Source organism: Dermochelys coriacea, chromosome 2 (assembly GCF_009764565.3).
Source record: "Dermochelys coriacea isolate rDerCor1 chromosome 2, rDerCor1.pri.v4, whole genome shotgun sequence".
NCBI lineage: Eukaryota > Metazoa > Chordata > Testudines > Dermochelyidae > Dermochelys > Dermochelys coriacea.
Window position 1 is genome coordinate 38633340 of NC_050069.1, and position 27248 is coordinate 38660587.

The window sequence follows — 27248 nt, forward strand, 5'->3', positions numbered from 1 at the left end:
TACTGCTATCAAGTGCCATACATAACCTCCATGCTCTGAGCTAGTTCAAAGCAATTCCAATGGATTCAATAAGAGTTACTCTGTGTTTACAGTTATAACTAAGAGCAGAGGAGAATTTGGCATTTAGCATAATTGCTCTGGAAGGAATTGATTCAATATTGCAACCTCTTTTTATGCTGTCATTAACAGCACAAAGTTCCACAAGTACAACTGGTGCATTAATGAACTGAAATACAGTCTCCATATTGCTCTGAAAAGCTTCATAGCTCTTACCATGTCTGTCTGTTGACCCGCTTTCTTTAACAGCAGCACTTTCCTTTAAAAATTGGTCATATAAGCACACTGAAAATGAGTGGTAGCAGAGAGCACAGCAATTCGCCTATAAGACCCAAAATGGCCCCTATGTTTTCCACTCAGTTGACTATTAAAATAGATTTTTCCACACTCACTACAAGTAGAAGACCTATGGAGGAGCCATAGAGTGCTCACTGGCACTCAAATGGCTCCTTCCTCACAGTTCCACTAGTACTATTAGTGAATGGACAAATGGTTAAACAAAGATGGGAAAATGTTCAAAATATAAAGTAGGGGGCTAAAACAGCTGTATAGCTCAGTTCCACCATAACATTACAATCCGACTGAAAATGGCACAGCAGATTCTGATCTCAGATATAACAGGTATAAATCCAGAGTAATCACTGATTTAATTGGAATCTAGCTGTGCACCTTCAAATTCTGTCCCTACAACATCAGCAGGCTAAAACTCAACACTGGCTCCTTTAATTCAGCATGTAAACATTTTCTCAATATATTTTGTCCACTTGCCAAATTTGAACCAATTATTTGTAAAAGTTAGAGGTGGTTTTCCCCCCATTATCCTGATTGATATTTCTCACACTACAAGCAACATACATTGTAGTGCTTTCCTTTAATATTTTCTGAAAGATCTGAGCCTGGGAAGGCTTTGCCTTTTAAGCCAAATGTTACTGGTGTCAAGATAAGACACCCAAACTTTCAAGGATGGAGACAGTTTCAGAAAAGGCCTCTCTTCTATATAAAGCTTGCATTGATTTGGTGCCATTCATCTAGATGGCGCCAAATGTGCTTTACAAATACATAGACTTCATTAGAAGTTCAGGGCACTCAACGCTTCACAGTAAGGTTTGAGCCATCATTCACAAAAAAGAAATTGAAAGATTCCCATTGACTTCAGTGAGCATTGGATAGGGCCTAGGAACTTAGCACCTTGCAGGATTGAGCCAACAAGAGTAACTTTGCCTACCACTGAAATGAACCAGCTATTTAACAGCACATCATTGGGTACAATTCTCCATTGCTTTGCACCTTGCATTGTCACTTACATGAATGCAAAATGAATGTAAAAACTAACTACTATTCTGATTTGTTAGCATTCTGCACTCACTTAGCAGAAGTGGCATTGATGAGACAAAGTGCAAAGCAGTGGTGAATCAGACCTATTCTGCTTGTCTTTGCTTTAGATGCTGAGACAATGAGCTAGGCTGGAGTTTTAGCAGAGCATACGGTTCCTAATGGTGGATTTCTGTGGCTGAATCTTCTAATATTGATATGTGATAAACCAGAGCTTTAATATTAACTGAATGCTTCCCTGTAGTGGAAACAGTCCTCAGCACAGAAATGTTGGGCTAAAAACCAGGCTACAGCCAGACAAATCATATAAATGAATGTGCATCCCTTACTAGATTTACTTTCTCCCTCTACTGCTAGCAGGATGAACAGTCATAATTCCAAAAAGCAACAACATAGGCTGGATTATTTCCACCATGGCTCCCTCCCTTCTTTGGAGACATGGTCCTGAAGCATAACATCTGTTCTAAAATTCCTCCATTTGAAGGAAGTTTGGATCCATATGTGATTTTGGCCCATAGACCTTTATTTCTTAGTAACATTAATGCTGTTTTTTAGTAACCTTTATTTACTAAATAAATACCTTTATTTCTTAGTAACATTAATGCTGGCCTTTTTCTCTGAATGGATTCACCCAGACAAGCATAGTAACATAGTTTTGTATGGCAGCAACATGCTCATTACTTCTTCTGTTATTTGTTGATAGGGCTCTACCAAATTTGCAGCTTGAAAAATGTGTCATGGATCATGAAATCTGGTCTCCTGCCATGAAATCTGGTCTTTTGTGTGCTTTTACCCTATATTATACAGATTTCATGCGGGAGACCAGCGTTTCTCAAATTGGGGGCCCTGACCCGAAGGGGAATGGTTGGTTATTTTAGGGGGTTGCAGTATTGCCACCCTTACTTCTGCGCTGCCTTCAGAGCTGGGCGTCCAGAGAGTGGTGGCTGTTTGCCAAGCGCCCAGCTCTGAAGGAAGCACCCCACCAGCAGCAGCGCAGAAGTAAGGGTGGCAATACCGTACCATGTCACCCTTACTTCTGTGCTGCTGCTGGCAGCAGCTCTGCCTTCAGAGCTGGGCTCCTGGCCAGCAGCCACTGCTCTCCAGCTGCCCAGCTCTGGAGGCAGCACCACCGCAAGCAGCAGGGCAGATGTAAGGGTCGCAGGACCGAAATACCCCCTACAATAACCTTGCAAACCTCCTCTCCCTCCCCCCCGCCCACACACAAAACACCTTTTTGGGTCAGGACCCCTACAAATACAGGACCCCAACACTGTGAAATTTCTGAATTAAATAGCTGAAATCATGAAATTTATTATTTTAAAAATCCTCTGACCGAAAAATTGAACAAAATGGACAGTGAATTTGGTAGGCCCCTAGTTATTAATAATACAGGCAAATCCCCGTATGTGAATTTCAGATTATCTGAAATGTAACCTGAAAGACATACATTTCAGTGCCATACAAAACATTTTCTGCCCCCCAAAATCTGAAATTCATAAAAGGTTCTATTCTGCAAGGTGCTGAGCACTCTGGCCCCAATCCAGCAAAGTAATTAAAATTGTAACCTACTGGGCAATACTCCCATGTTCAAAGTTAAGCATGTGGCTAAGTGCTTTGCTGGACCAGGGCCAGAATGTTCAGTGCCTGGCAGGATCAAGCCCACAGAAACCACATTTCCTCTACTTAGCATTGAAGGTTGATGTACTGTAATAATGTACAAAGGGAAATCCATTTCCACCCATAGTGCTGGTGTCAAAGTAGAGAGCGGGGGAAGAATAGGAACAGCAATCAGTGTAAGGAATATAGAGTTAGGCCTCTTGACTTTGGAAGAAAACATCACAGACATGGACTTTCAGCTTTCCCCGGGGGTACTCCATCCCCACTCCACCCAGAGTCCTTGCCCCCACTCCACCCCTTCCCCCACGGCCCCACCCTCCTCTGCCTCTTCCTGCCCCTGCTCCCGAGCCTCCCCCAAGTGCACCCTGCTCTTGCTCCGCCTCTTCCTGTCCCCACTGAACAGCTTATCAGTGGTGGGTGGGAGGTGCTGGGGGGAGGAGGAGGAGGAACTGATCGGAAGGACCCACCTAACAGCTGATCAGCGGGTAGCTGGTGGGTTCTGAGCACCCACTATTTTTTCCTATGGCTGCTCCAGCCCCAGAGCACCCACGGAGTTGACGCCTATGGAAAACATAGTATTGTACTGTGAACAAAGTGCCCTGAGTTAAATGCTTCTTCAACTATTTTAACAGAACTGTAACATAAAGAATCAAACCTTTCTAGAGCCCTAATTCTATCATTCTATGTGGTAAAAGCACATTGCTATTCATGAATATAAATAGACTTGGTGGCAAGTTTCCCTGACAACCTATGTAATTTTATTAAGGCCTAAAAATTACATCATTTATGATAAGAAGGCATGAATGTTCTGCATACGGTAAAGGAGCATTAAGGGTAGCAGGATTAACATGTAGGAAAATGAAACTCCATACAGGTTGTTTGAAGAGTACTTGGTGGACAATACCAGGGACAAAGCACTGGAGAATATGTAGGGATCACCAGTTATGCCTTTGCCATGTTTACCATTTTACTATTATGCTTCAAGTAAAGCACAAGCTAGATCAGATCCTACATAACTGATACGCAAAAGAAATGCAATACTTGGTAAATAATATTGCTGTACATAAAATGTACTCTTGGATATAATTTTATTTCTTTGAGGATTCTTCTTATAGTACTTTGATACTGAGTTTCAGTTATAGTGTATTCATTCAATTAGAAGTTTGCCTTCAAAATTAGCCACATTTATCTGTGATTTGACTAAGGCCTGGTCTACACCTAAAAACTTAGGTCAGCCTAGTTAGCTACATCACTCAGGGCTGTGAAAAAATTCACACGCTACGGCCATTATTTGGTCAACCTAATCCTTGGTGTAGATGTGGCTAGGTTGACAGAAGACTCCTTCTGTTGATCTAGCTATGGCCTCTTGGAGAGATTAATTACCTACATCGATGGAAAAAACCCTGCTGTCAACGTAGGAAGTGTCCACACTACAGTGGCAAAACTGCAGTGCCACAGCTGTGCTGTTATAGTGGCTGTAGTGTAGACATATGCTTAGTTAATATGTTAGACTTCCACGGGCTCTGAAGAGGCATGGTAACCACAGACAGCTATTTAAAACAACACTGGCAGGTAAAAAACAAAGCATTTAAAATGTTTTCTTCCCTATTTTACAAACACCGTAGATCAGTGGTGGACAACCTGCAGGCCGCACACAGCCTGTCAGGGTAATTGGCTGGCGGGCTGCGAGACAGTGTTTACATTGACCAACCACAGGCATGGCTGCCCGCAGCTCCCAGTGGCCGCGGTTTGTCATTTCTGGCCAATGGGAGCTGCAGGAAGCAGCGGCCAGCACGTCCCTATGGTCCGCCGTTTCCCGCAGCTCCCATTGGCCAGGAACAGTGAACCGCGGCCACTGAGAGCTGCGGGCGGCCAAGCCTGCAGATGGTCAATGTAAACACTGTCATGCGGCCCGCCAGTGGATTACCCTGACGGGCTGCGTGCAGCCTGTGGGCCACAGGTTGTCCACCACTGCCATAAATGATTAAAGTGTATTCGCGTCTCACTGTTTATGCTGGAAGGAGAATTTCACTTCTCAATTCCCCCTTTTAGGACAATGAAAATAACCCAATCACTTTCTAGTCACTTTCATTTTCTGGCTATGTGCTCCCCAGCATGATGCTGCAATGCTTGTTTTGCAAATACGTCAGGGGTTGTGTATTTATCTTTTTAAAAACTGTTTTTTAAAAAGGTAATGGTAAAAAATGCGTGGTAATTTTTTTGTTAATCCTGGAAAGGAGCAACAAAAGGCACAAAGAAATTTCCTTTTCTTCCTTTCCTTTCTGTGTCATTAGGTGGTGCATAACTGAATTGTAAGAGAAACCCAGCCAGAGAAGCTCTAGTTAGACTGTTGATAGTAAAAATACAGTATCTCTGTCTATTTTGCTGTTCTGATCAGCTCATATCCAGCTCTTCTTCTTTCTTTGTGCTGCCTGAATTTCTCTGATTGCCTCAGCAGGATGCAAAGGGCATCGGCTGCTGCTGCATTCCCCACTGAGTACTTTGGTCTGCCGTCACTCTGAAACAGTCAGCTTAAATCCTCAGGAAGGTCTGGCTGCCCGGTTGCAAGAAGCACAGAATGACCATCTGTAACCCCCAAGGAGCTTACTTGGTTCCTGGGTCTGTGTGCTTGTCACTCACGGGGAGGAGCTATCCCTGCTTGGAAGGGGAGCCAAGGGCAGACTCAGAGTCTGCTGAGCAACCAAGAGGGAAAGAGACTATTTTGAGCAATAGGGGCCCCTGTTGGCTCAGGCAGGTGGGAGTGGTAGAAGGATGCCTGGATGGCCACCTGTGTGCCTGTTCAAAGAGACTACACATGTATGTATAGGAGACAGCACAGAGGGTAGTTGAATCTCCTTGCCCAACCAGTACTTGGGACCTGATTCTCCTTTCACTTACAAGCATTTTACATCAGTGTAACTCAAACTGACCATAGTGGAGTTAATCTTGATTTATACCTGCGTAACAGAGTGGAGAATCAGGACCCAATCTCTACACAAAGTGCCAGTGAGCACCAATGGTGATGTTGAGTTTAGTGAAGTGAACTCTTTCACATGAAGTGAGCTGTAGCTCACGAAAGCTTATGCTCAAATAAATTTGTTAGTCTCTAAGGTGCCACAAGTGCTCCTTTTCTTCTTGCACATTAAGAACTGGACTGAGACCCCATCAAATCATTTCACATAGGCCACTAAACATCCTTCAGAGAGGGATGAATCTCAGTCATTATCAGGCTTTAGGACAATCTACAGTTAAAAGGTTTTATATCCTGTTCCCAATCCCACTGAGCTCTCCAGCCCACACCTTTAACATAGTTTTGATGTGTGTAACATTTTAACTACCCTCGTGATGTTTTCTCCTACTTTAAGATGGTTTTGATTAAATGTCTCAGCATTCATTTCCTGCTTCCTAGCCTGGAAATGTGAAGTATCAATTAGGTGGATAGATAGTCAAAGTAATGAACATTTATAATTCAAATCTGCAGGTCACCCTTGCTGAAGTTGTGCTCTAGATGTCTTTCTTCCTTTTTAAACTTTTTTAATAGTTCAGATTTTTCTAATTGCTTTTTAAAAATAGGTAGATGAAAAACACTCATTCCTTTGATATTTACTGAGCTTTTAACAGCCAGCTGTAGCTTCAAATCTCTGTAAATATTTGACATTCAAAGTTACAATTAAAAATATAGCACTTAGGCCTTAAGATGACTTCAGCGCATACATTTACATTCATTACTTTCAACATTTTTTCTCCGCTCATAAAACTGCCTGATTAGCCTTCAAAGATTTTGTTGCCAAGAGGGTGCTAGAAGGAGGGGGGAATTTGAGAGGGAGATAGTGGAAAAAAGGAGAGGGAGTGGTATAGTGATCTGAGGAAAGGCCTAAAAGCCTGGAGCACTTGAGATCTTACACTTACGTTAAACACTGACTCCCTGTGGCTTGGCATGCCTCTAACTTTCTGCCCTGTCTGTAAAATGGGAATCAGAATTCTGAATAACATTTTCAAAAGCACATAAATGATTTAGTTGCCTGAGACCCATTGACTTTCAATGGTATTTAGGTGCCTAAGTCACTTAGAGCAGGATCCACAAAGGTACTTAGGCACTCAACTGCCAGTCTTAGGTGCCCACATCTCAGATTTGTTCAGGTGCCTAAATTCCAGTTTGAGGCTCCACCATAATCCACAAAACTCCAGCTGAACCCTGTAAGCACCTAAACTCACTTGGCACCTAAGTTTTCAAGGTAAAAGTTCCCTCGGAACCTAAGTTTCTGCCTCTTTGCACGTGCACTTCTGCCTCCCTCTAAGTGTCCAGATGCCAGTCTCCTGCCTCAGCCCCAGAGCAATTCATGAACGAGGGGAAGATAGGTGTTCACCAGCCTAAGTCGCATGCAGAGCCTGATCCAGTAGGCAGCCTCTGAGTAGGGGCGTGCACTAGTGGGGGCAAGCAGGTAATTGTCAGGGACACAGAACTCCTCCAGCCCCAGGGCCACAGTGTGGGGAAGGAGCAAGCTCCTCCCAGCCCTGGGGTTGCAGTGGAGGGAGGAGAGCGAGCTCCTTCTGGCCCAAGCAGGGGCTGGGGAGAGTGAGCTCCTCCAGCCCCAGGGGCCAAGGGGAGAGCTGACAGCTCCTCTAACCCTGGGCCTTGGTGGGGGCACAGAAAGTGCCCCTCCTAAAGGGGTAAAATTTAAATTCCTGCGCACACCCCTCCCTCTGAGCACACCCACCAGATCAGGGCCCATTCAAAATCTGGCTTGAGAAGCTTCCCATCTGATAACTTTTAGCTCAGTGGTTAGAGCACTCACCTGGGATGTGAAAGATCAGGTTTAATTCCCCCGCTCTGCCAGAGGTGGAGAAAGGATTTGAATAAGGGTCTCCCACCGCTCAGGAGAGTGCACTAACTACTGAGTTATAGGAAATTCTGATATGGGTCTCCCGTGGTCTCTCCTGTTGAAGCTGATCCACTGTGGATAGACTCATAGACATTAAGGCCAGAAGGGCCCAGTGTGATCATCCAGTTTGAGCTCCTGCACGTCCCAGGCCACAAAACTTCACCTACCCAGTCCTGTGATAGACCCAAAACCACTGGTTGAGTTACTGAAATCCTCAAATCATGATTTAAAGACTTAAAGTTACAGAGAATCCATCATTTACTCTAGTTTATACCAGCAAGTGACTCATGCTGCAGGGCTTGATTTTAGGATTGCCAACTTTCTAATTGCACAAAACCGAACACCCTTGCCCTGCCCCCCACCCCTTCCCCTTCTCTGAGGCCCTGCCCCCTACTCACTCCAGCCCCCACCCCCCCATCGCTCACTCTTCCCCACCCTCACTCACTTTCACTGGGCTGGGACGGGGCTTGGGGTGCGGAAGGGGGTGAGGGCTCCAGCTGGGGGTGCAGGCTCTGGGGTGGGGCCTGAAATGAGGGGTTCAAGCTACGGGAGGGGGCTCCGGGCTGGGGCAGGGATTTGGGGTGTGGGAGGGGGTGAGGGCTCCATCTGGGAGTGTGGGCTCTGGGGTGGGGCCAGAAATGAGGGGTTTGAAGTGCAGGGGGGGGCTCCGGGCTGGGGCCAAGGGGTTTGGAGTACAGGAGGGGATGCAGGGTGAAGGCTCCGGGAGGGAGTTTGGGTGCAGGAGGGGGTTCTAACCTGGGGCAACGGTTTCAAGGTGCAGGCTCCGGCCGGCTAGTGCTTACCTCAGGTGGCTCCCGTTCGGGGCCGCAGCGGGGCTAAGACAGGCTCCTTGCCTGTCCTGGCTCCATGCTGCTCCCCAAAGCAGCTGGCATGTCCAACCCCTAGTTAGAGGTGTGGCCAGGCAGCTCTGCACAGTGTGCACTGCCCGTACCTGCAGACATTGCCCGCGCAACTCCTATTGGCCGTGGTTCCCAGCCAATGGGAGCTGTGAAGCCGGCGCTGGAGGCAGCACGCGGAGCTTCCCTGATCGCCCCTGTGCCTAGGGGACACAGGGATATGCAGGCCTCTTCTGGGGAGCTGCGTAGAGCCAGTGCAGGCTGCCTTAGCCCTGCTGCACCACCAACCGGACTTCTACCGGCCCGGTCAGCAGTGCTGACCGGAGCTGCAAGGGTCCCTTTTTGACCAGGTGTTCTGGGAGAAAACCGGATGCCTGACAACCCTACACGGGCTGCGGGAATGTTTAATTGTGGTGTAGACATTTGGGCTCGGGCTGAAGCCTGAACTCTGGGACCCTCCCACCTCACAGGACTCCAGCCCAAGTCCGAATGTCTACAACCCCTTAGCCAAGTCCTGCAAGCCCAAGTCAGCTCACAGGCAGCTGTGGGTTTTTAATTGTCATGTAGACATATCCTAAGGGCACTACCAATAGAACTACAACAAAGACGGCTACCAGAATCCTCTGATCTTATTCCCAGCATGCCTGGAATTAGGGGTGGAGGCAAAAGAAGCTAAAAATACCTGCTGGGGCCAGTTAGGGAAGCTTCTTCATGAGGTAATCTGTACCAGTGACAAGCCAGAGTTGAACAGCTTCCAGCCAGTGAACTGGGTAAGGGACAGACTGACAAAGAAAGGTGGTTTTGGGGTTTCTGTTGAGTTTTGGAGCTGGGAGAGAGAAAGTGCAGCTCAGGGAGTTCCTGCTGAATTCTCCCTTCCCTGGAAGGGCATTTGCATGCTCTGAGACTTTAGCTGCCTGGATCAAGCAGCAGCAGCATTATTGTGAAAAACGTCCAGACAGAGTGACAGCTACCGACAGCCAGCCAAGACCCTAGGAGAATTTCAGAGCAGGAAACCAGCAAGCCTGGATGGAATCAGGAGAGGACCCTGCCCAACAAGGGGTAAAGTAAAAGTAAGGTGACTTCTGGTTAAGCTGGTTAATGCCACTATGCTGCAGCTCTCCATCTCGGCACATGCAGACTAGGCTAACCTTGCTAAGGTGTCAGGAGATGAGGTGCGGTTGGAGGAGTTTGTGAGTATAAGGAGGCAGAAAATGGTTTATTTATAAATGTTTATCAGTTAACCTTAATCCCTTCCTTCCCCAGATCCTATGTTCCTGTTCCCAGTAAAGTTCCCCTTCCCTTTGTTACACTGTTATTTTTGAAGGCGTGTTTCTGCGCTGCTATTATTTACCTTATTGTCCCCTGTATCCTGGGATTTACACTCCTTTCCAGCTTGTAGGGTTATAATTGATTTTTCAAGGGACTGCACCCTTGTGTATAGGGCACAGTGAGGAGTCACTTTGTGTGGAGGCTCCATGCACCAAGAAAAAATAAAAGAACCCAGGCCCCAACCCATACGAGGAGAGGGGAGAAGCCACTCCAAATAGGGGTGATAGCAAGCACCTAAAAGAGAAAAAGGAGACCTTGGATATGGGCTCCCTCCATCTTTCACAATGTCATCTTCACTCACTTTGTCACAGAAGACCTTGATCTGGCAGTAGGCCCGGTGGATGGGTTTATTGCTGCGATTATTGTAGCTGTATGTGTCTATCTGAATCATCAAAGGAAGCCCTTTCACTCCTTTTTGTGAGGAGAAATCCGTGCTCAGGCAATTCACCGTGATGAAAATCTGAAGCAGAGAGATGGAGATCAGAAGTTACATTAAAATGCTGTGCAAACTGTTACTCTGAAATTGCTACTAAACATAGGACATTTGGGACCTATGGAGATGTCTGGCAAAGATTAAAGCAAAGGTCATCTCATTTAAAAACCAAACCAACACAAACCATATATCCAAAAAAGATATTGTTATTAAAGTTAACTACTATCTCAGTGCTGCCAATCTACCTCTCTACTCTGCATCTGTCTCTTTCAGTCTGAACTAAAATCTTGGCCCATCTCTCTGACATCTCCTTGTGGATGTCCAGCCATCAATTCATTTTCAACATGGCCAAAAGAGAGCCCCCACTGTTTTCCCCAAGCCCTCTCCATCGTGTGGACACGACCAACGTGCTGCCTGTCACTCAGGCCCATAACCTGGGTGTCATCTTCGACTCAGACCTCTCACACCCAGGCTGCGTCGAAATCTTGCTGATCAAACACATGCTACTTGTCTTTACTTTCATGGCCTATCCCCACATATTGTTAATTTAAAAAAAAATAAATCTTGCTGCCCCAAACACTTGGGACAAACTCCTCATAAATATCTGTGAAGCTGCCTCATTCTCCTTCTTCAGATCCTTTCTTAGCACTCTTCTTTGCCATGAAGTTTACATAAAACTTGAGAACAGTTAGGCAACTGGAGCGCTGATGAATATTGTCTTGTGTCCTTGTATTCCCCTGGTCTGTCTGCCTGTATCCACCTGCTATCTCTTGCCTTATACTTAAGATTGTAAAATCTTTGGTGAGGAACCATTTTTTTGTTCCATGTTTGGACAGCAACTAGAAGAGTGTGGTCCTGGTACATGACTGGCATTCCTAAGTGCTATCACAATACAAATTATAAATTATTAGTTTTGCTCTGAAATACTGATTTCTCCCAATCCAGAATACCCCACATGGGATTTTAAAGATGAAAAATGTGATACTAAAAATCCAGTTGCTTTTAGTTATTTCCCATTGAAGTACCTGTGCATCATTTATTCGTTTGTGCTGATTATGTTTTAACTTGATTAGATTTATCTCTTTCCCATAGACGAAAACTAAGCACTTTATAATAAGAGGATACAAAGGAAAACTGCCAAAACAAATTACCTAAGTTATGGCAATGAAACCTTCTGGAGTAAAATTTACTGACTCCTAAAGGAAGAACTTTGATGGTCTCCATAGAGAGCCCTAAGTCCTGCTCATCTGCAGGGACACAAGCTGTTGCCATGGGACTTTGAAGGTACAGAGGAGAGACTTGTAGGTGGTGGGAATCCACAGGACAGTATAAAAATTAGAGACATCACGGAATTGCAGAGGCCTCTCCCCACCCACAAAAGGAAAGAATTTTGTTTAATAGGGAACATTTTCATAAAGTCCAGCCCCTCATATCTCTGTGCTAGCTTGCATCCAGAGAAAAGAGCAGTGCTTTTGGGGGAGGGGCACTTTAACTGCAGGAGTTAATATTACCGCAAGGTAGTTTATGATGGAGTTGGCAAAGCTTGTTTGCCTGACTGAGCTAATGGCACAGCAGCATTTCTGTACTTGATTGTATCACACTGCTGCATTTACAAATCAAGTAGTTGAACTTTAACTGAAATGAGGGGAAGGTATCAGGGAAGGGCCCTAGCTGAAACTGATTTTGAAACAGATAGTGCTATTCTGCTTTAGTTTATTTTGCTTCAGCCTATCCAGTTCCCTAGGTTAGGGGTGAACATGGGTGCAAATTTCTTGGAAACACAGGGGGCCTTACGCTCATTTACCTTAAGTCTCTGTTACACTGTTCTGACAGTGCCTTATAGAGAACGTAAACATTGCTTTACATTGCTAGAGCATGGTGAAAGGCCTTAAGAGGTGAGAATCTGGTCCTGCTATATTTTAGTCTATATTTTCACATTGGAAGGAACCGAACACAACATTAAAAATGTGAGGGGAAACCCATGCCACATTTGCACTTCATGTTTGCTCACTGAGGCACTCTGAAGCACACAGTGTGCTCACATGAGCCATAAAGCACTGCCCCCCATCTTATCCAATTCCTTCACTGTGTATTCTCTCTGGCCTACATTTCTGGAGGTAGGAGAAATAGTAAGAGATATCAGAGAAGATAGGCTAGCAGTTGCAACGGTCTTTCATTTTTCTGTAACATTACAAATATCCCTGTTATAGAGACAGATATCATTTAATGAAAATAATAGATGGACACAATAAAATTCAATATCTTAATCTTGCATAGTGATATTTCATCACTCCAGTGGTCAATAGTTGTACATTCATGGCACACATATGAAGGTGAGAACTGGCATACTGTATTTAATGTTGTCTCATTTGAACCATGAGGATAGATAGGTTGATTAGAATTAACACAGATCATTGATTTTCAGAAGAGTTTTGTGTCTCAGAACACTTTTCTATTAGCTTCCCTTTAAAGCAGGCTTTTGATCTGGAAAAACAATTTACAACATGGTAGGGTGGGAAGACTATACAGCTTCTTGGAATTTATTTTATTTTTTTATTTTACATCACTGAAGATGACAAGGTGCTCCCTTGGGGTTTGCCTCTGGAAAACTTGTCTGACCAGTCATTAATTATTTGAATGCTCAGGGGGGGTCCTTAAATTATTTATCAGCACATTTTCAATTTTCACAGAGTTTTTGACTGCACTGTTTGGCCCTAGACAGGATGGCACTTAGATACCATGGTGACTGATGCTTTAGAAATAGATTGGTAGGTAGGCAGGCAACAGAGAGCACAACAAAAAATCAAACTACCACATGCAGCAGGACTAGAATTTGAAACATGGACTATTTTGCTCCAGACAGTAGAATTGCTCTTGGCAAACAAATTATTCTATAGCAGATGCCTTTTCTGGTATATATGTTCTATGAAATCATAAAAGCTGAACTATACTCCAGTCTTTACACTTGTCCTATTGATAACTATGAATTCAGCTTCCAGCTTTGATTTCCCTTCTTAAAGTGCATTACACACCATCCCATATATGCTCTTCCTCAGAACAGAGGAAGACAAGTTTGGAATTTGGCATGAGGTGAAAAGCAACAACATGGAATAAGAACATGCTGAACCTCTTCTGTTGGATCACCCAGTCTGTAATCCTCTATAGCACCATCCTTCTCCCTTATAGCTTCCTCTGACATCCTACATTGTTACTCTCCTTTCCCCTCTAGAAGAATTTAGCACGGCCATAATAGTTATTGTAGCATATCTCTGCAGTGAAAGGAACCCAACTAACCTATTGAAGATTCTCCTTCCCCTTCCTAATATTGACCCAATGTTCATCTCCCCACTCCCTGAGGCAATGACTAAGGAATGTGAGCTGTTCTGACCAACATTGATTTCAGTTGCCCCTTCAAGGGGTCCACATTTCCCTGTATAACACCCATGTAAATCTTACTCTTGTCTGAGGCTGAGAGTGCAAAGAGTCTCTCCTGAGGTAGCAGAACACAGCTAGCCATGAAAAGGTGCAAAATAAGTCATACCAGGCTCTCAGGTCCATTCTTCCTAACACACTGACAGTCGGGAGTCAGGAAAAACAAGGGTGTCAAATTCAAAGATACTCTTTGGTCCCAGAACCTTCTTGCCCTGGCCTCCTCCATGGTGGAGTCATATGGCCGGACAACATAGACTTGGAAAAAGCTATAATAGCAGTACTGCTGTTTTTCCTAAGGTCCTGTCTAATATTCCATATAAAACTGTATTTGGGATTCTGACTACAGGCACTTGTCCCCCAATTCATTTACAAATACGACTCCAATATGTAGTGTAGACAGGACCTTAACTTTGTTCTGCAACCAGGAAAGAGCCTTGGTTGTATCTTTGGTGCAGAGAGAACTTTAGCTGGGGTTCCGCTGGATGTGAGGAATGCATTTGAGCAATAAGACAATCATGGTATTTCATTCATTTGCTCACCTGAGCTACTGCACTTTGACAATGAAAAATTAAACTGGAGAAATGTTTGATGCATGAGAAGCTGACAGAACTGGCCTAAACAAATAAGAAACTGAGACCAGCCTATATTGTTTCATATGGGGAACCTATAGCCAAAATCTCTACCTCTTTTCAGGGAGGAGTTCCTTTCTTGTGCAGCAATTATGAGGATTACTTATCGTTTGATAACAAAGGCAGGGTAATTAGTGCTGTACAAGACAAAAAAACACAGCTACCTGCCAGGAGAGAATGGAAGGTTCAGGGATTAATTTCCCCTTTATCATTTAATCCAGCCAACATGACTCCTACCTCAATCTCCTGTTTTATACACTGTAAAGGTCTTTAGCCATTAAATCTGTAACATATAAACCTTTATTATTGTTTGCATTTCTTGTTTTCATCATTTTAAAAAGAACTGATAGCAGTTTTTCACAGCAAAAAATTAAAACCTGTGCAACCATTTCCCTATATATTGCTGCCAATATATGTAGTCTATCCCCAGAGCTCCGTTCTTTAGAGGACTGATCGGTCTTCAGCTTCTGCAATACCACATTCCATACTGTGACACCAAAGAGTTAAACTACATGTCTGTTCACTGGAAAAAGAAAAATCAATCCCTTCATCCATTTTATATACCTTAAATGCGGCTTTATAGTTTCTCTTGCCATGCATTACCTTATAAATCCTATACAAAGGTAAGGCCTTTGATTTAGTTCAATACCAATGTCTCCAGAGAATGTTTACATTTCTCTTTTGAAGCTTCCTTAACCCACACCACACCCCAGCAACTACATAAAAAGCCATTTACCCTTAATCCCAGCTGCATATTTACTGAACCATTTGTATACAAAGAAATTTCAACCTTGCTTGCTACCACAAGCTGTTTTATTATCCTCTTTATGCATATACAGAGGGATGATTTATTAAACCTGGCTCCAAGCCTAATATTACAGAAGTTCTGGTACCAGTCCTCAAATACAAAATGTCTATTCCTTCCAACTTTAAATTAAAAAAAAAAGTTTGAAAAAGACTAATCTTTGGGGAAGGGACTTCTTTTTGTTCTGTGTTTGTGCAGCCCCTAGCACAATCGGGGCCTGGTCCAGGTCTGGGGCTCCTAGGTGCTACAGTAATACAAAAAATAATAACAATAATTAATCATTAATAATTAATATCTTCCTTCCCCAGTGAAATGGAATTTGATGTAACTTTAGCAAGGCTATGAATAGGTAAGGCCATCATAAATCCTACACTGCTCACAAGATAAACAAAACACATTACCTATATTGAGTATACAGAAATGCATAGGTCACCACAATGCAACCACCTCAACCCAATCTACACGCTGCTTTGCATCTGCATTAAAGTGATATTTTTCTTCATGAACTGTGCACTGAATTGGTGCCTCGATCTTCATATAAAATAATCACGGGAAGTATATTGCCTGTATGCATGTTTTTTTCATCATGGAGAAAGCCCAGATGTAGCTCAGTCCTAACTGTTTAAATTTGTTTTCTATTAATCATACTCAAGGCACCAATTTATTTTCAGATACATCTTAAGAGTTTGTGCAGCTTAGGAAAAAATGTTTCCATGAAGCTAGTGTGGTCTCTGGTCTGGTTTTTAATTACTTTCTCTGAAAGTTCAAATTTTATCATGAGTCAAACTGAAAATGTAACTGTTAACAAGAAAAAAAAGAGTTATGTTGTCACCAAAGTTCCACTAGATCTTTGTTATCCAACCAGCAATGACTTCAGCACATCTATAATACAGCAGGACAGACACTGCAGAAATATTAGCTTTTTATAGTCACACAGCCATTCCACGCTTAGTTATTTGTTTTTCATCTTCCTTTACCAACATTAAAGGCTACCTTCATGTTACACTAGGTGAGAAACCAGCTCATCACCTTGCTCTTAAATATGGATATTTTGTGCATAAAGACCAAGTGGGGAATGAAAGTGAGATGGGTTACTTGCTAGATAAAGTCTTTTTTTCCCATTCTGGAGACACTCCCTTAATACCTACAGTGTCTTTCTTTTGAGGAAGCTGGAGATGAGGCTTAACATAACTGGAAATCTCTTCTTCTGACTCCCCTGGGCCCCAGATCTAGCCAATAAATCCCATGGAGTTAGCCTAAATTGGTAAGAAAAGTCAGCATTGAGAAGGAGGAGGAAGTGTGTACTGACTGAGGGCCTACTCCTGCTCTCACTCAACCGAGTAAGACTGTTGCTGTTGACTTCAGTGGCAGTAGGATCGAGTCCTGAAGGATCTTAATTGGCAAAAGAAAATGATCCTTTTGCCTTGGAGCTGGATCCAACGCCCACTAAAGTGGGTGGACAGATGCACATTGAATTCAGTGTGCTATGTATCGGGTTCATGGAGAATGATTCCTTTTCCTATTTCGACCTACACTAAGGAACAGTGGGAAAATCAAGGATTACAGCAAGATGTGCTGGCTTTATTGAAGCTGTAATTCTCTTATAACTGAGGAGATAAAAGAGGTCTCTGCTTAAATTCTTTGTGTGTGTTTGTTCCTTTTACATAAGACCAAACTGATATTCTGTGTGAAAGTTCTGGACCGCCTTCCCTTGCTGATGGCCAGATCTTGACTCCCTTACTCAGGCTGAGTAGTATCTTTCTCCTCAAATTGTTCCACTCAGCTGGAATATGGGAGGGAGGATCTGGCCCTAAATCAGCTGCCCACCAGATGGAGCAGGCAATGATGGAGAAAGGAAAAATCTAACTCTGGAAATAGGGCATGTCTGTGCCTGGCTGAGTACATATCCACTGGTTTCAGGCCGGTTTGTACTAGGCACAGCTCAGCTGTGTCTGCCCTTCTGCTACCAGCGGTACCACAGCTGCACTGCTGTTATACTCACACTAGCTCACTGAGAGCTAGAGCAAGCATGTGTACTCAAGCAAGGGAATCACATCCCGAGCTCATTGTGCGTGTGTGCTGGCCAATATGTTTTAGTGTATGGTGGTAACTCGCAGCAAGTTGTACCTATCATGTTATCATATAACCCGCTAACTGCATCCCCCACATTTATCACTAACTATCTCATTCTTGTCAATACACATAGATTTCAAGTCCACTTTGAGTCAAATATTTGATGATCATGTCAATGAATAAGCACAGGCTGCCATGCATTTCAATGAGCAACTCCTGCAGGAAACAGGTTTCCTAGACATCATGCATAGCAGCATGGCAGCACTATTTTGTCCTAAAAAGACTCATTAGCTCCTATTATTTTAAATTCCCAGTGATTTAAGTGAGAGTTGCCTTCTTAAGATTATGGAGAGGGAGTGACTGGAGTGGCAGAGTGGGAGAAAGCTCCCTTGGTCATTCTGCTCCTATCTCACATGGAATGCAGATCCCTTACCTCTCTAAAACCCTTGGTGTGCTGGCCGGGTACAGTTTGACAGTATCAGTTGTGGCTGGTTACAGAATTGCCAATGCCAAGTAGCTAAAATTCAGGAGCCAGGCACCCAGAAATCATGAGATTGGATTTCAAATAATGAGTTTTAATAAAATAATAAATTTCATAGATTCCAAAGGCAGAGAGCACCATTAAGATCATCTTATCTAACCTCCTGTTTAATACAGGCCAAAATAATTCCTAGGGCATACCTTGACTGAAAAGTTGTCAGTGATGGAGAATCTGCCACAACTCTTGGTAAGTTGTTCCAATTTTAATTACTCTTACTATTAAAAATGTATGTTTTATTTCCAGTCTGAATTTGTCTAGCTTCAACTTCAAGCCATTGGCTCATGTTATACCTGTTTGTTCCCTGTGTAGATACTCACACACAGTAATCAAGTCACCTCTCAACCTCTTTGTTAACCAAGCAGATGGAGTTTCTTGAGTCTATCACTTCAAGGCATCTTTTCCATCCTTTAATCATTCTTGTAGCTCTTCTCTGAACCCTCTCCAATTTATCAACATCCTTCTTGAACCCAATCTGGATACAGTTTTCTTGCAGCAGTCACACCACTGCCAAATACAGAGGTAAAACAACCTCTCTACTCCTTAAGTCCCCCATTTATGCACCAAAGGATCATGTTAGTCCTTTTGGCCACATCATACTGGGAGATCATTCAGCTGATTATTCACCATGACCCCTAAATCTTTTTCAGAACCACTGCTTCCCAGTATAGAGTCCCCCATCCTGTAAGTATGGCCTATGACACCCAGGTTTTTAATCCCCTCTCCTTCATTAAACAAAGAGTCCTTGTGGCAGCTGCTTTTCTTTTTTTCCCTTCTCTCCATGATGGAGGGAGCAGGAGGGGAAGGAGGCAGATTCTAGCCTTCATTGTAGGAAGAGCCCCAAGTTGATTAGTTGATCTTTATTTGCAAGGGGGGCGGGGCAGAAATGATTTTGGAAGGGTGTGTGATGGGGTGTCAAATATTTTTGCTGGGCAGGGGGTATCTAATTGCCAGCCCCACCACTTACTTTGGACACTAACTTCCCCATGCCAGAGTTCTTACCATTATCATGCTCCTACCATATACACAAGGGTGCTAACAAGAGAGAGTCCCTCTATGCGGGGTTCATGCAGCTCTGGCTCTCCCTTCCCACCTTGGATTTTCTTGGATATCCTGCTGGAGTCACCTACTTTTCCTGGGCAGGCTGGGTTGGAAGTCCTAGAGGAATTTTTCATGGCAACTAGGCCAAGTAAAATCATACCATTTAACAAGGCCCAGGGTCTGAAGGAACTCAGGAGCTTTTCAGCACCTTTGTTTTAAAGATGCGTTGACTGTATTTTTTCTTCTACAATGGATTAAATATAAAAATCTCTTTTAAAATAATCTCAGTGTTCCCAGTTAAATCCACAGACAGCTGGGGGAACGGAGGCTGAGGCTGGTGCTCAATTCTGAGTGCAGTCTGCTACGGGTAGAACGCTGCTGTGATAGGATGGAGTGGTGACCTAAGCTGGGAGTGTATCTGTCCTTCTGGGTTTGTCAGCCCCTTTGTGCTACATTAGTACAGTGTGGTTTGTATTTAAAATGAAGTTGGGCCCATAATCTCTTGAGCATTGACAGTGTTCAATATTTATTATCATTTCTAGATCTCTAAAAAGCTTTTTTACACTGCACATTTTGCTTGCTGATAAAAGCTTAGAGAATACAAGCTTGTTTTTAGCATTACCTACAGCTTTTCATTTCTCACACATATTATTGCATCTGTCCAGCTTAATGTAATGACCTGCATGCCAATACAAAATTGGAAAAGCCCAGAAATTGCTAGTTGAAATCCAGTTAAGCATTAATAGGTGAAAGTTTAGATAAATTTATACTGATTTAGGTAGCCATATAATCTCAACATGAATACGCACTCAGTTCAATCTCTGATTAACTGTATCTCCATGAATAAATTATGTTAGTCAGAATTTACATCTATTCCTGCAGGCAGGAATGCTCCCATCTAAGAGAGCTGTGCAGGAACCAGATTTTTCATTTTGCACAAAAATCCACAATTTTGAATGTTTTTCGGTTTTGAAACAGAATGAAAACAAAAAGAATTAGAATATTCCTACACAACAACATTTAAGAAAAATTCATTTCTGATCAGTTGAAGAAAAAAGCCCATTTTTTGTTTCCCTTCCCTCCTCCCCCACCACAGAAAAGTTGTAAATGAAAAATGTTCACCAGCTGTAGCAGTAGCTTTTGTTCTCAATAGCAAAATCCACCTTCTTTGAAACAGGAAACTCAGGAAAAAAATATCACTTGCCCTTCTCACATTCATTCATAGTCACTCCTGATGGCTGGTCAGATTCCTGCACTCATGCTGGATCACCGTCACTGGTTCTAGAGCAATTTTCCTCAGTTTTACGTGGCCATATGATTGCATGTTGTATCAGTATATGACAGGGTAGTCGGCTCAGAGGTCCAGACCCTCCCATCACATGGCAAGACCCTTTAAGATTTTGGGAGGTTTTGATGTATGCAAAGGCAGGAAATAAGAGGTACTGGTGGAAAAGAAGCAGTCCCAGGAATAAGCAGTGTTTGGGAGAAAAATTCGTTACTGTTTCTGTAAGGGCCCAGGAACCTTGTAGACTGGGCTGGGCAAAGCTCCCCCCTCACCCAACCCAATTGGGGATGAGCTGGGAGAAGGGAACTCATAATGCTGCCTGCCTCCTCCCTCATAGCAGAGCAGACATCAGCAGGAGAAGGCTGCCTGCTGAACCCTCTGAGCTTGAGGATTAATTAAGGAAGAGGAGCCAGCTGAGGGAGAAGCTGGCTAAGGCCCTAGAGCCAGCCTAAGGTACAACCCAGCTCCAGGGAAGAGAGCTGGGGACTCCTGGCCTAAGAAACAGTGACCATTTGAAGTACAGTCCAAGCATCAGGAAGGGGACTAGGGAGGCCTCCTGATCAGGACTCTTATATAGATCCAAAGTGGGGCATGAACTGGGGCACCTAATGAACTGAATTACACTTTGGAGAAAGACTTAACCAATCAGACCCCACTAAGGGGGTACATGTTTTGAACCATAGTCTTGGTAATTGATTGAAAAACCCAAGTGAGGTTTGAATGCAATGCACCTGCAGAGCCATGAGAGACCACAAGGGGCATACTACAGGGAATTGCCCCTGTGAAACGCATTCATCCTTTCCCTTAAATTGTAGTACTGTACCAAGTTCCTAAATGTGTCTGAATTATAACAATAAATATTTTGACAGTCTTGGATGATGGATGCCACAGAAATGTAAAGAGCTTAACAAAGATTAATTAAGCCTTATGATGACACCACTTACGAGGCAGAAGAGGTATACTATACTCATGTTCATCTACAACCCCATTTAAAACTATGGCTCGCAGATCATGGAGGGCATAATTTGGCTTGCAGAATTTTTCTTGCTGGTGATGATGCACGAGAAGGGAAGACCCCAGCTTAAGTCTCAGATCTCAGATTGGGTTGGCAGATCTGGCAGTTAGAAAAAATCACCCTCTTATTATGTGTAAAACTGAGCATATTTTATATGGAAATTATTGAAAGTCAATAAATATGGACCCACTATGCCATTTTTACAGTCACTTTTCTGCACTGCACTTCACTTTAGTAGACAGGGACCTGGCTATGTTTGAAACATTCCTCCAGGAGTCTCCTCTTGATGGGCTCCTACTCTCACACATCACCTGGCCTTGTAGAGATTCCACCATCACACCATAAGTCAGTGAGTGACCAAGCTTTTACTGTGCTGGCTTTGAAGATGTGGAACTTGCTCACTTCTGTCTTTCATATGCTTGCTAATGGTGAAAGGGGTGGAAAGTGATATTTATAAATAGCATAATAACAATACATTCACTCTGTGCTGCAACTCACCTTGGCTTCATCATTGACATCCCAAGTAAAGGACACAGCATTGTATGCAATTTCTTCAATATTCCCAATGGTGTTAAAGCTCTCCTTGTAATCAGCTGTAAAATACAACCAATAAAAATGACTTTAAGAACAGGGTTCTATCATTTATCTTCATAGTTTACAGATTCTTCTGCAAGGTTGTCCTTTGCCTTTTCATGCAGCTATGCCTAGGGGGTCAGGAAAAGCTATGGTACTGCTCATGTTTCATTATTAAAAATGTGATTTACAAAGATGTAAGCTTTCAGCTGTTCAGAGTCATAAATCTTCCTGGAGCCGTATTCTTTATTACACTGTGCTAGCTGTATTTTTACTGGAGGTTTTACTACTAACACGGAACCTGTGTTTCTGTATTGGGAATGAGTGTGTGTGTTGTTAACTTGGTAGTAGGAAGGAAAGGCTGAAACTGGGAAGTTAAACAAGTTAATGGGAACATTAAAAGGAACATTTAATCCTTTATGTAAATGCATGGAGCCCAGGAGACCATTGAGCCTTGCAACGAAGTTTGAGGAAGGCTTGCAACATGCGATGCAAGTATTATTCTGGTATCGATCTGCCAGCATTGGGGGGAGGGAGGAAGAAGGGGGCAGGAAGTAGTGTTCTCTCCTTTCACCACTCTCCTGCACTGCAGACTTTGCAAAGGAACTTTTCTTTCAAAGTGCAAGAAAAGTCATGTGTCCAGAGAACTCACATCTCAACTCCAGTGGTATAGAATACTCTGGCTATCTAGAAAGAAAGAGCTCAATGGGGAAGTAAGATACAAAGCAGAATGCCTTTATTGGGGGGGGGGGCAGTGTGACTCTTCTCATTTATAGTTCGCAATGCAGCCTTCTCTGTGGTTTCTCTTCCTCCAAACCCTTCTTCCTATACCATGGGGAAGTTTAGCAGCGATTGTTTGGAATAAGTAACAATGCACTATTTAAGCTATAATGACGAAGCTTATTTCTTAAACAAACACACGCTCTTTCATTATCAAACTATTTTGGAATATATGCTTTAGATAAACACAAGTTCACTTTAGTCAAACACAAGTGGTTGGGCTCAATTCAGGGATAACTGGGTGAAACTGAATGGCTTGTGATTTATAGGAGGTCAGATTGGATGATCTAATGTTCCATCTGGGCTTAAACTCTCTAAAGCTATAATTTATCTAGATAAGAAATCCTCAGAGGAAGAAAGTAAAATGGTTTTAAATTGTTGGTTAAAAAGACAATTACATTTTAAATATACAAACAAACAAAAAATTTCTATTGGTTTTTGTAACTAGGAACACTGGCCTGCCCAAGTTTATAGCGGAGATGTGAGAAAAATTAGGACCTGATCTTCCACTCCTCTATGGAAAAGGGAGTGGAGTCAGGGACTTCAGTGTAAGCAGAATCAAGCCACTACTGTAGTTTAGATACCACAAGACTTCAATAAATCAGTTGTTGTGTAGCATGCAGGTAACGGCTGTACTTGCATGGAGCCCTGCTGAAGTCAGCTTGAGCATTTGCAGGTTACCCAGCCAAGATGATATGCCAATTCCAAGGGCCCCAGTTCTGCAAATGGTCCCCTCCCATTCCCTTTGAGTCAATGGGATTAAGGATGCTCAGCACCTCTTGGGACCACTCAGATTCTCTCCAGATAAGGCCTTGAGCAGGAAAGAATCTCTGAAGTAGTAACTGGGATTTAGGGAGGAATTTGAAGATGGAGAAAGATTTTTGTCTATTTCTAGTCATTGATGGCCTGATCCAAAGCCCACTGAAGTCAGGGGCAGTCTTTCTGCTGGCTTCAGTGGGCTTTGGATTAAGCCCTTGGGGTCCACTTTTGCTTCCAATGAAATCAACAAGAGTTTGCCACTGGTCTTCTTGAGCCCTTAATGCCAGATGCTACTTTATGTGATTTTTTTTTAAAAAAAAGCTCTGATAGATTCATTGAAAGCAGAAGCAACGCCTGCTCTACAGCAGATCCAGCTTTTACTTTTCTGTAGAATAAAAAGGATGAACTCATTTCTAAATGCAGGCCTACAGCACGAATGTATGTTTTATTGGGATCCAACTATTAGAACACCACAGGCTGCAGAATTTCATTTTTACTATTCATTGGCCAACGGATGATAATTCCTCTTAACAAACAAGGTTTCCTGGCACCACGTTTCTCACGGTGTCTGAATACATTTAAAGACATGATCACTTTAACAAACAAGCAAACTCAGATGATCATCAAAGAAAAGGAAGATAGATATTATAAATAGCTTCTTTCCAATTTGACCAGAAAGTTTTGTTTCTTTTGCAATTTAAAGAAATAAACAAATCATTCACCACCAACTGCCAAACAAAAAATCCTGCTTGTTTTTATGTTAGATATACCAGGAATGTGTCCAGGGGTGTCCCCAGTGCAGTGGTTACAAACTCTCTCTGCTTTCTGATAACTGAAGGTGCAGGGCATTGGATTTTTAACAAATTTTCTTCCAAAAATTTAATTGGCATTAACAAAAACAAACAAACAAACAAAACCCATGTGTGTTTCAGAACAAACAAAAACAAAAGTAACCAAACATATCCCCTCTCAATTAATTGGTTTTTGCTTCCTTGGGACCTATGATGTCATAACCCTATCAATACTCCAGTCATCCAAACAGTATTGAAAGGGAAAAACCCAATGTAAGTGAGACCTGAATTTCTAATGTAAAAAACAGCAGGAAAAAAATTGTGGGAGAAGGAAGCAGGCATATGGGAGGTTTCAGCTTTTCTTTATACATCACAGAGAAGCAAAAATGGACAATAGCCCATTTTTCTCCTTTGCCAGTCTCCTTTAATATTTCTGCTCCATATCTAATCACATATTAAAAGCTTTCATAGTCTTCAAAGAGAAAATGTGTGTCGATCCTCCATGGGGTATATGCTGCCTGAGAATCCCTTGAGAGCTATAATTGGACTCAGTACCAGACGGCTGAGATTACTCAATGTAATAACTTTTATCTTAACTTTTACCTGCATCTGCACTTCAGAAATATGTTGATTCATAGCTTTGTACTCAGTTGCATAAAGAGAATGTTTTACATTCTGTAAGTGATGGTCCTATCTGAATTTGATGTTCTTTTCCTCAACCTTGTTATTCCTTTAAGAAAAATTAACATTATCTAGGTTTTCAAAAAAAATAATTAAGAAGCAACAATAATTTCAAATATGCTTGCATGGCAAAAGTGCCAGTGTTGTGGGTGTGATGAGGGAGAGAAGTGTAATTCATATAAAATTCTCTGCTTTGAAGAACAGGGATGCTGTCTGGACTAGTGAAACAACATGCCTGAAATGCTTGAAACAGTTTGGATCAAACAATCCAGAACGTTCAGACCACATGAACCATGGCATGAAACTTTCAATAAAGTCAAGCAACTGGACACAGCGAATGTGTACAGAGATGGTCTCTGGGCTTTTTTATCCCCACTGTGAACACAGGTCATCTTTCTAAATGAACACATTGGCTTTCCTGTTTATAAGGAGAGTGTAAGCAAGAAGAATTAGGAGATATACATATGTAGTTTAATATGCACATGCACCCACCTTTCCACCAACCCCTTCGATTTATGATTCACCCAAAAATGCCTTGTGCAAATGATTGCTGCACATGAACATGCTGTGTAGGTGTATCTTGGAAAAGGGTGAACAAGATGTCTTGTAAAGACATATGTTTTCTTCATGTAAAAGACAATAAGTACCCACCATCCCACCAGTATCTCTCTTCCCCCAAAACACTCCCCCATTTCCTTAACTGCCATACACAAATCTCAGGAAATGTGTTAGAAGCAGAGCTGCACATCATTCCCTCCAGCTCAAAGCTAACTAAAGAAGCCAGAGCAGAAAAATCAGCATTCCTGCTTTTGAAATAGACTTACTGTAGCTGTTTTAAGCATCAATCTGGTTGAGGCCTCTAGGTGCTACCTTAGTATAAATGTTAACTAACGATAAACCGTCATTTAGAAATCATTTCCCTGGATATTGGAAAGTTGCCATCATTATACTTTCTCCTCTCAAGCTGCTACTGCTTTAACAGAAATAGAAAATTGGGGTTCTTTGATATGCAAGAAAATGGCTCTGCAAGAATTATTTTCGTTTTGTTTGGGAAATTCTATACAAAACCAATATTGAAATTTGCCGTCTATTAAAACACTATAAATTCATTACTTAGGTACAAGCTTGCATGGATTATAGGCTATGGGTAACTGTTTTTGTTTTAAGCATCCAAATGATACCAATATTAGGTAAAATATAGGTAAAACTGTACCACTGTTGGTCATATTATGGTATCAATACTGACCAAATGATGTTGTAATGTAATCCACTTCTATGCTCCATTGTTTCTGAAGAGAAAGTCAGTGCACTGTGGGATGTCTGAGCATGTAAGTGTTAAAAGGTCAGAAATATTTCCCAGTCCTCCTTTGGAAGGAAAGAGGTGAGGTGGAAGTGCCTACCTCCTTTTCCGCAAAAATTCATACCTACATTTAGCCTTGATTTTGCAAAGCTCCTTTGCTCCCTGCTAATTAAGGGCTTAAGCCCTTAAATCCTTTCTTATTTAGAACAGTACTTAAGCAACTGCTTAAGTTTAAGCATGTGCTTGTCCCATTAAAGTAATTGGGACTTAAGCTTATACTTAGAGTTAAGTATATGCTTAGGGACTTTGGATAGGGAGATAGAACTCTAAGGTATTTATACTGGGCTCCCATTGCTGAAGAATCTAAATATCTCACAATCTTTAGCATACTTATCCTCCCAACACCCTGTGTAGTAGGGAAGTGCTCTTAGCCCCATTTTACAGATGAGGCACAGAGAGTTAAGTGATTTGGCCAACGTCACAAGTCTGCGGTGGAACAGAATTGAACAAAGGTCTCAAAAGCCCCCACCTAGCACCTTAACCACCTCTTCCACCCTAGCTGGAGCACTAAATCAAAGTGTACCAAGTTAGCTACCCCTATGTATCTGGAGTGAGCTGGAGCAGGCTACCCAGCTTCCCCCTTGCCCCAAGAAGACAACCTTATATCAGAGAGAGAAGTGTTCTTCAGGGACAGCCCTATATCATAGGGGAAGGCAGAGAAAGGGTACTGAGGCTATCAGAGGCCATTTGTATTTGGGGGCTGGTTATGTGTCTGAATGTCATCTAAATATTTGGATTCCTGAATATAGACATCATCCAAATATCAACTGATTCTTCCTCCCACAGCTAGTCCCAATATCAGCTAAGGCTCCCTCCCACTGCTAGCTGCTCAACAGGTAGACCCACAGATAATCAGCAAGTATGACACACTGCACTGCTGACGATGAGGCAGTGCTTACAGTTATCCTTCAGAAGGCTCATCTTTTCAGCAGCGAGGGGGAAAAGGAGTCTTCAGTTCTGCAAAGTGTCCGGAGTGTT

General features: G+C 42.7%; 1 protein-coding gene across 4 annotated transcripts in view; it reads right to left on the reverse strand.

Annotated features, from left to right (window-relative positions):
- The window catches only part of GRHL2 (grainyhead like transcription factor 2), a 113220-nt gene that overhangs the window by 29062 nt on the left and 56910 nt on the right, over nucleotides 1-27248 (reverse strand). For all 4 annotated transcript variants that reach the window (XM_043507500.1, XM_038389562.2, XM_038389563.2 and 1 more), the window contains exons 8-9: nucleotides 21825-21919; nucleotides 10377-10535 (exon numbers count right to left, since the gene is read on the reverse strand). In XM_043507500.1, the coding sequence (XP_043363435.1) occupies nucleotides 10377-10535; nucleotides 21825-21919 (254 nt within the window). The remainder of the gene's footprint in view (nucleotides 1-10376; nucleotides 10536-21824; nucleotides 21920-27248) is intronic.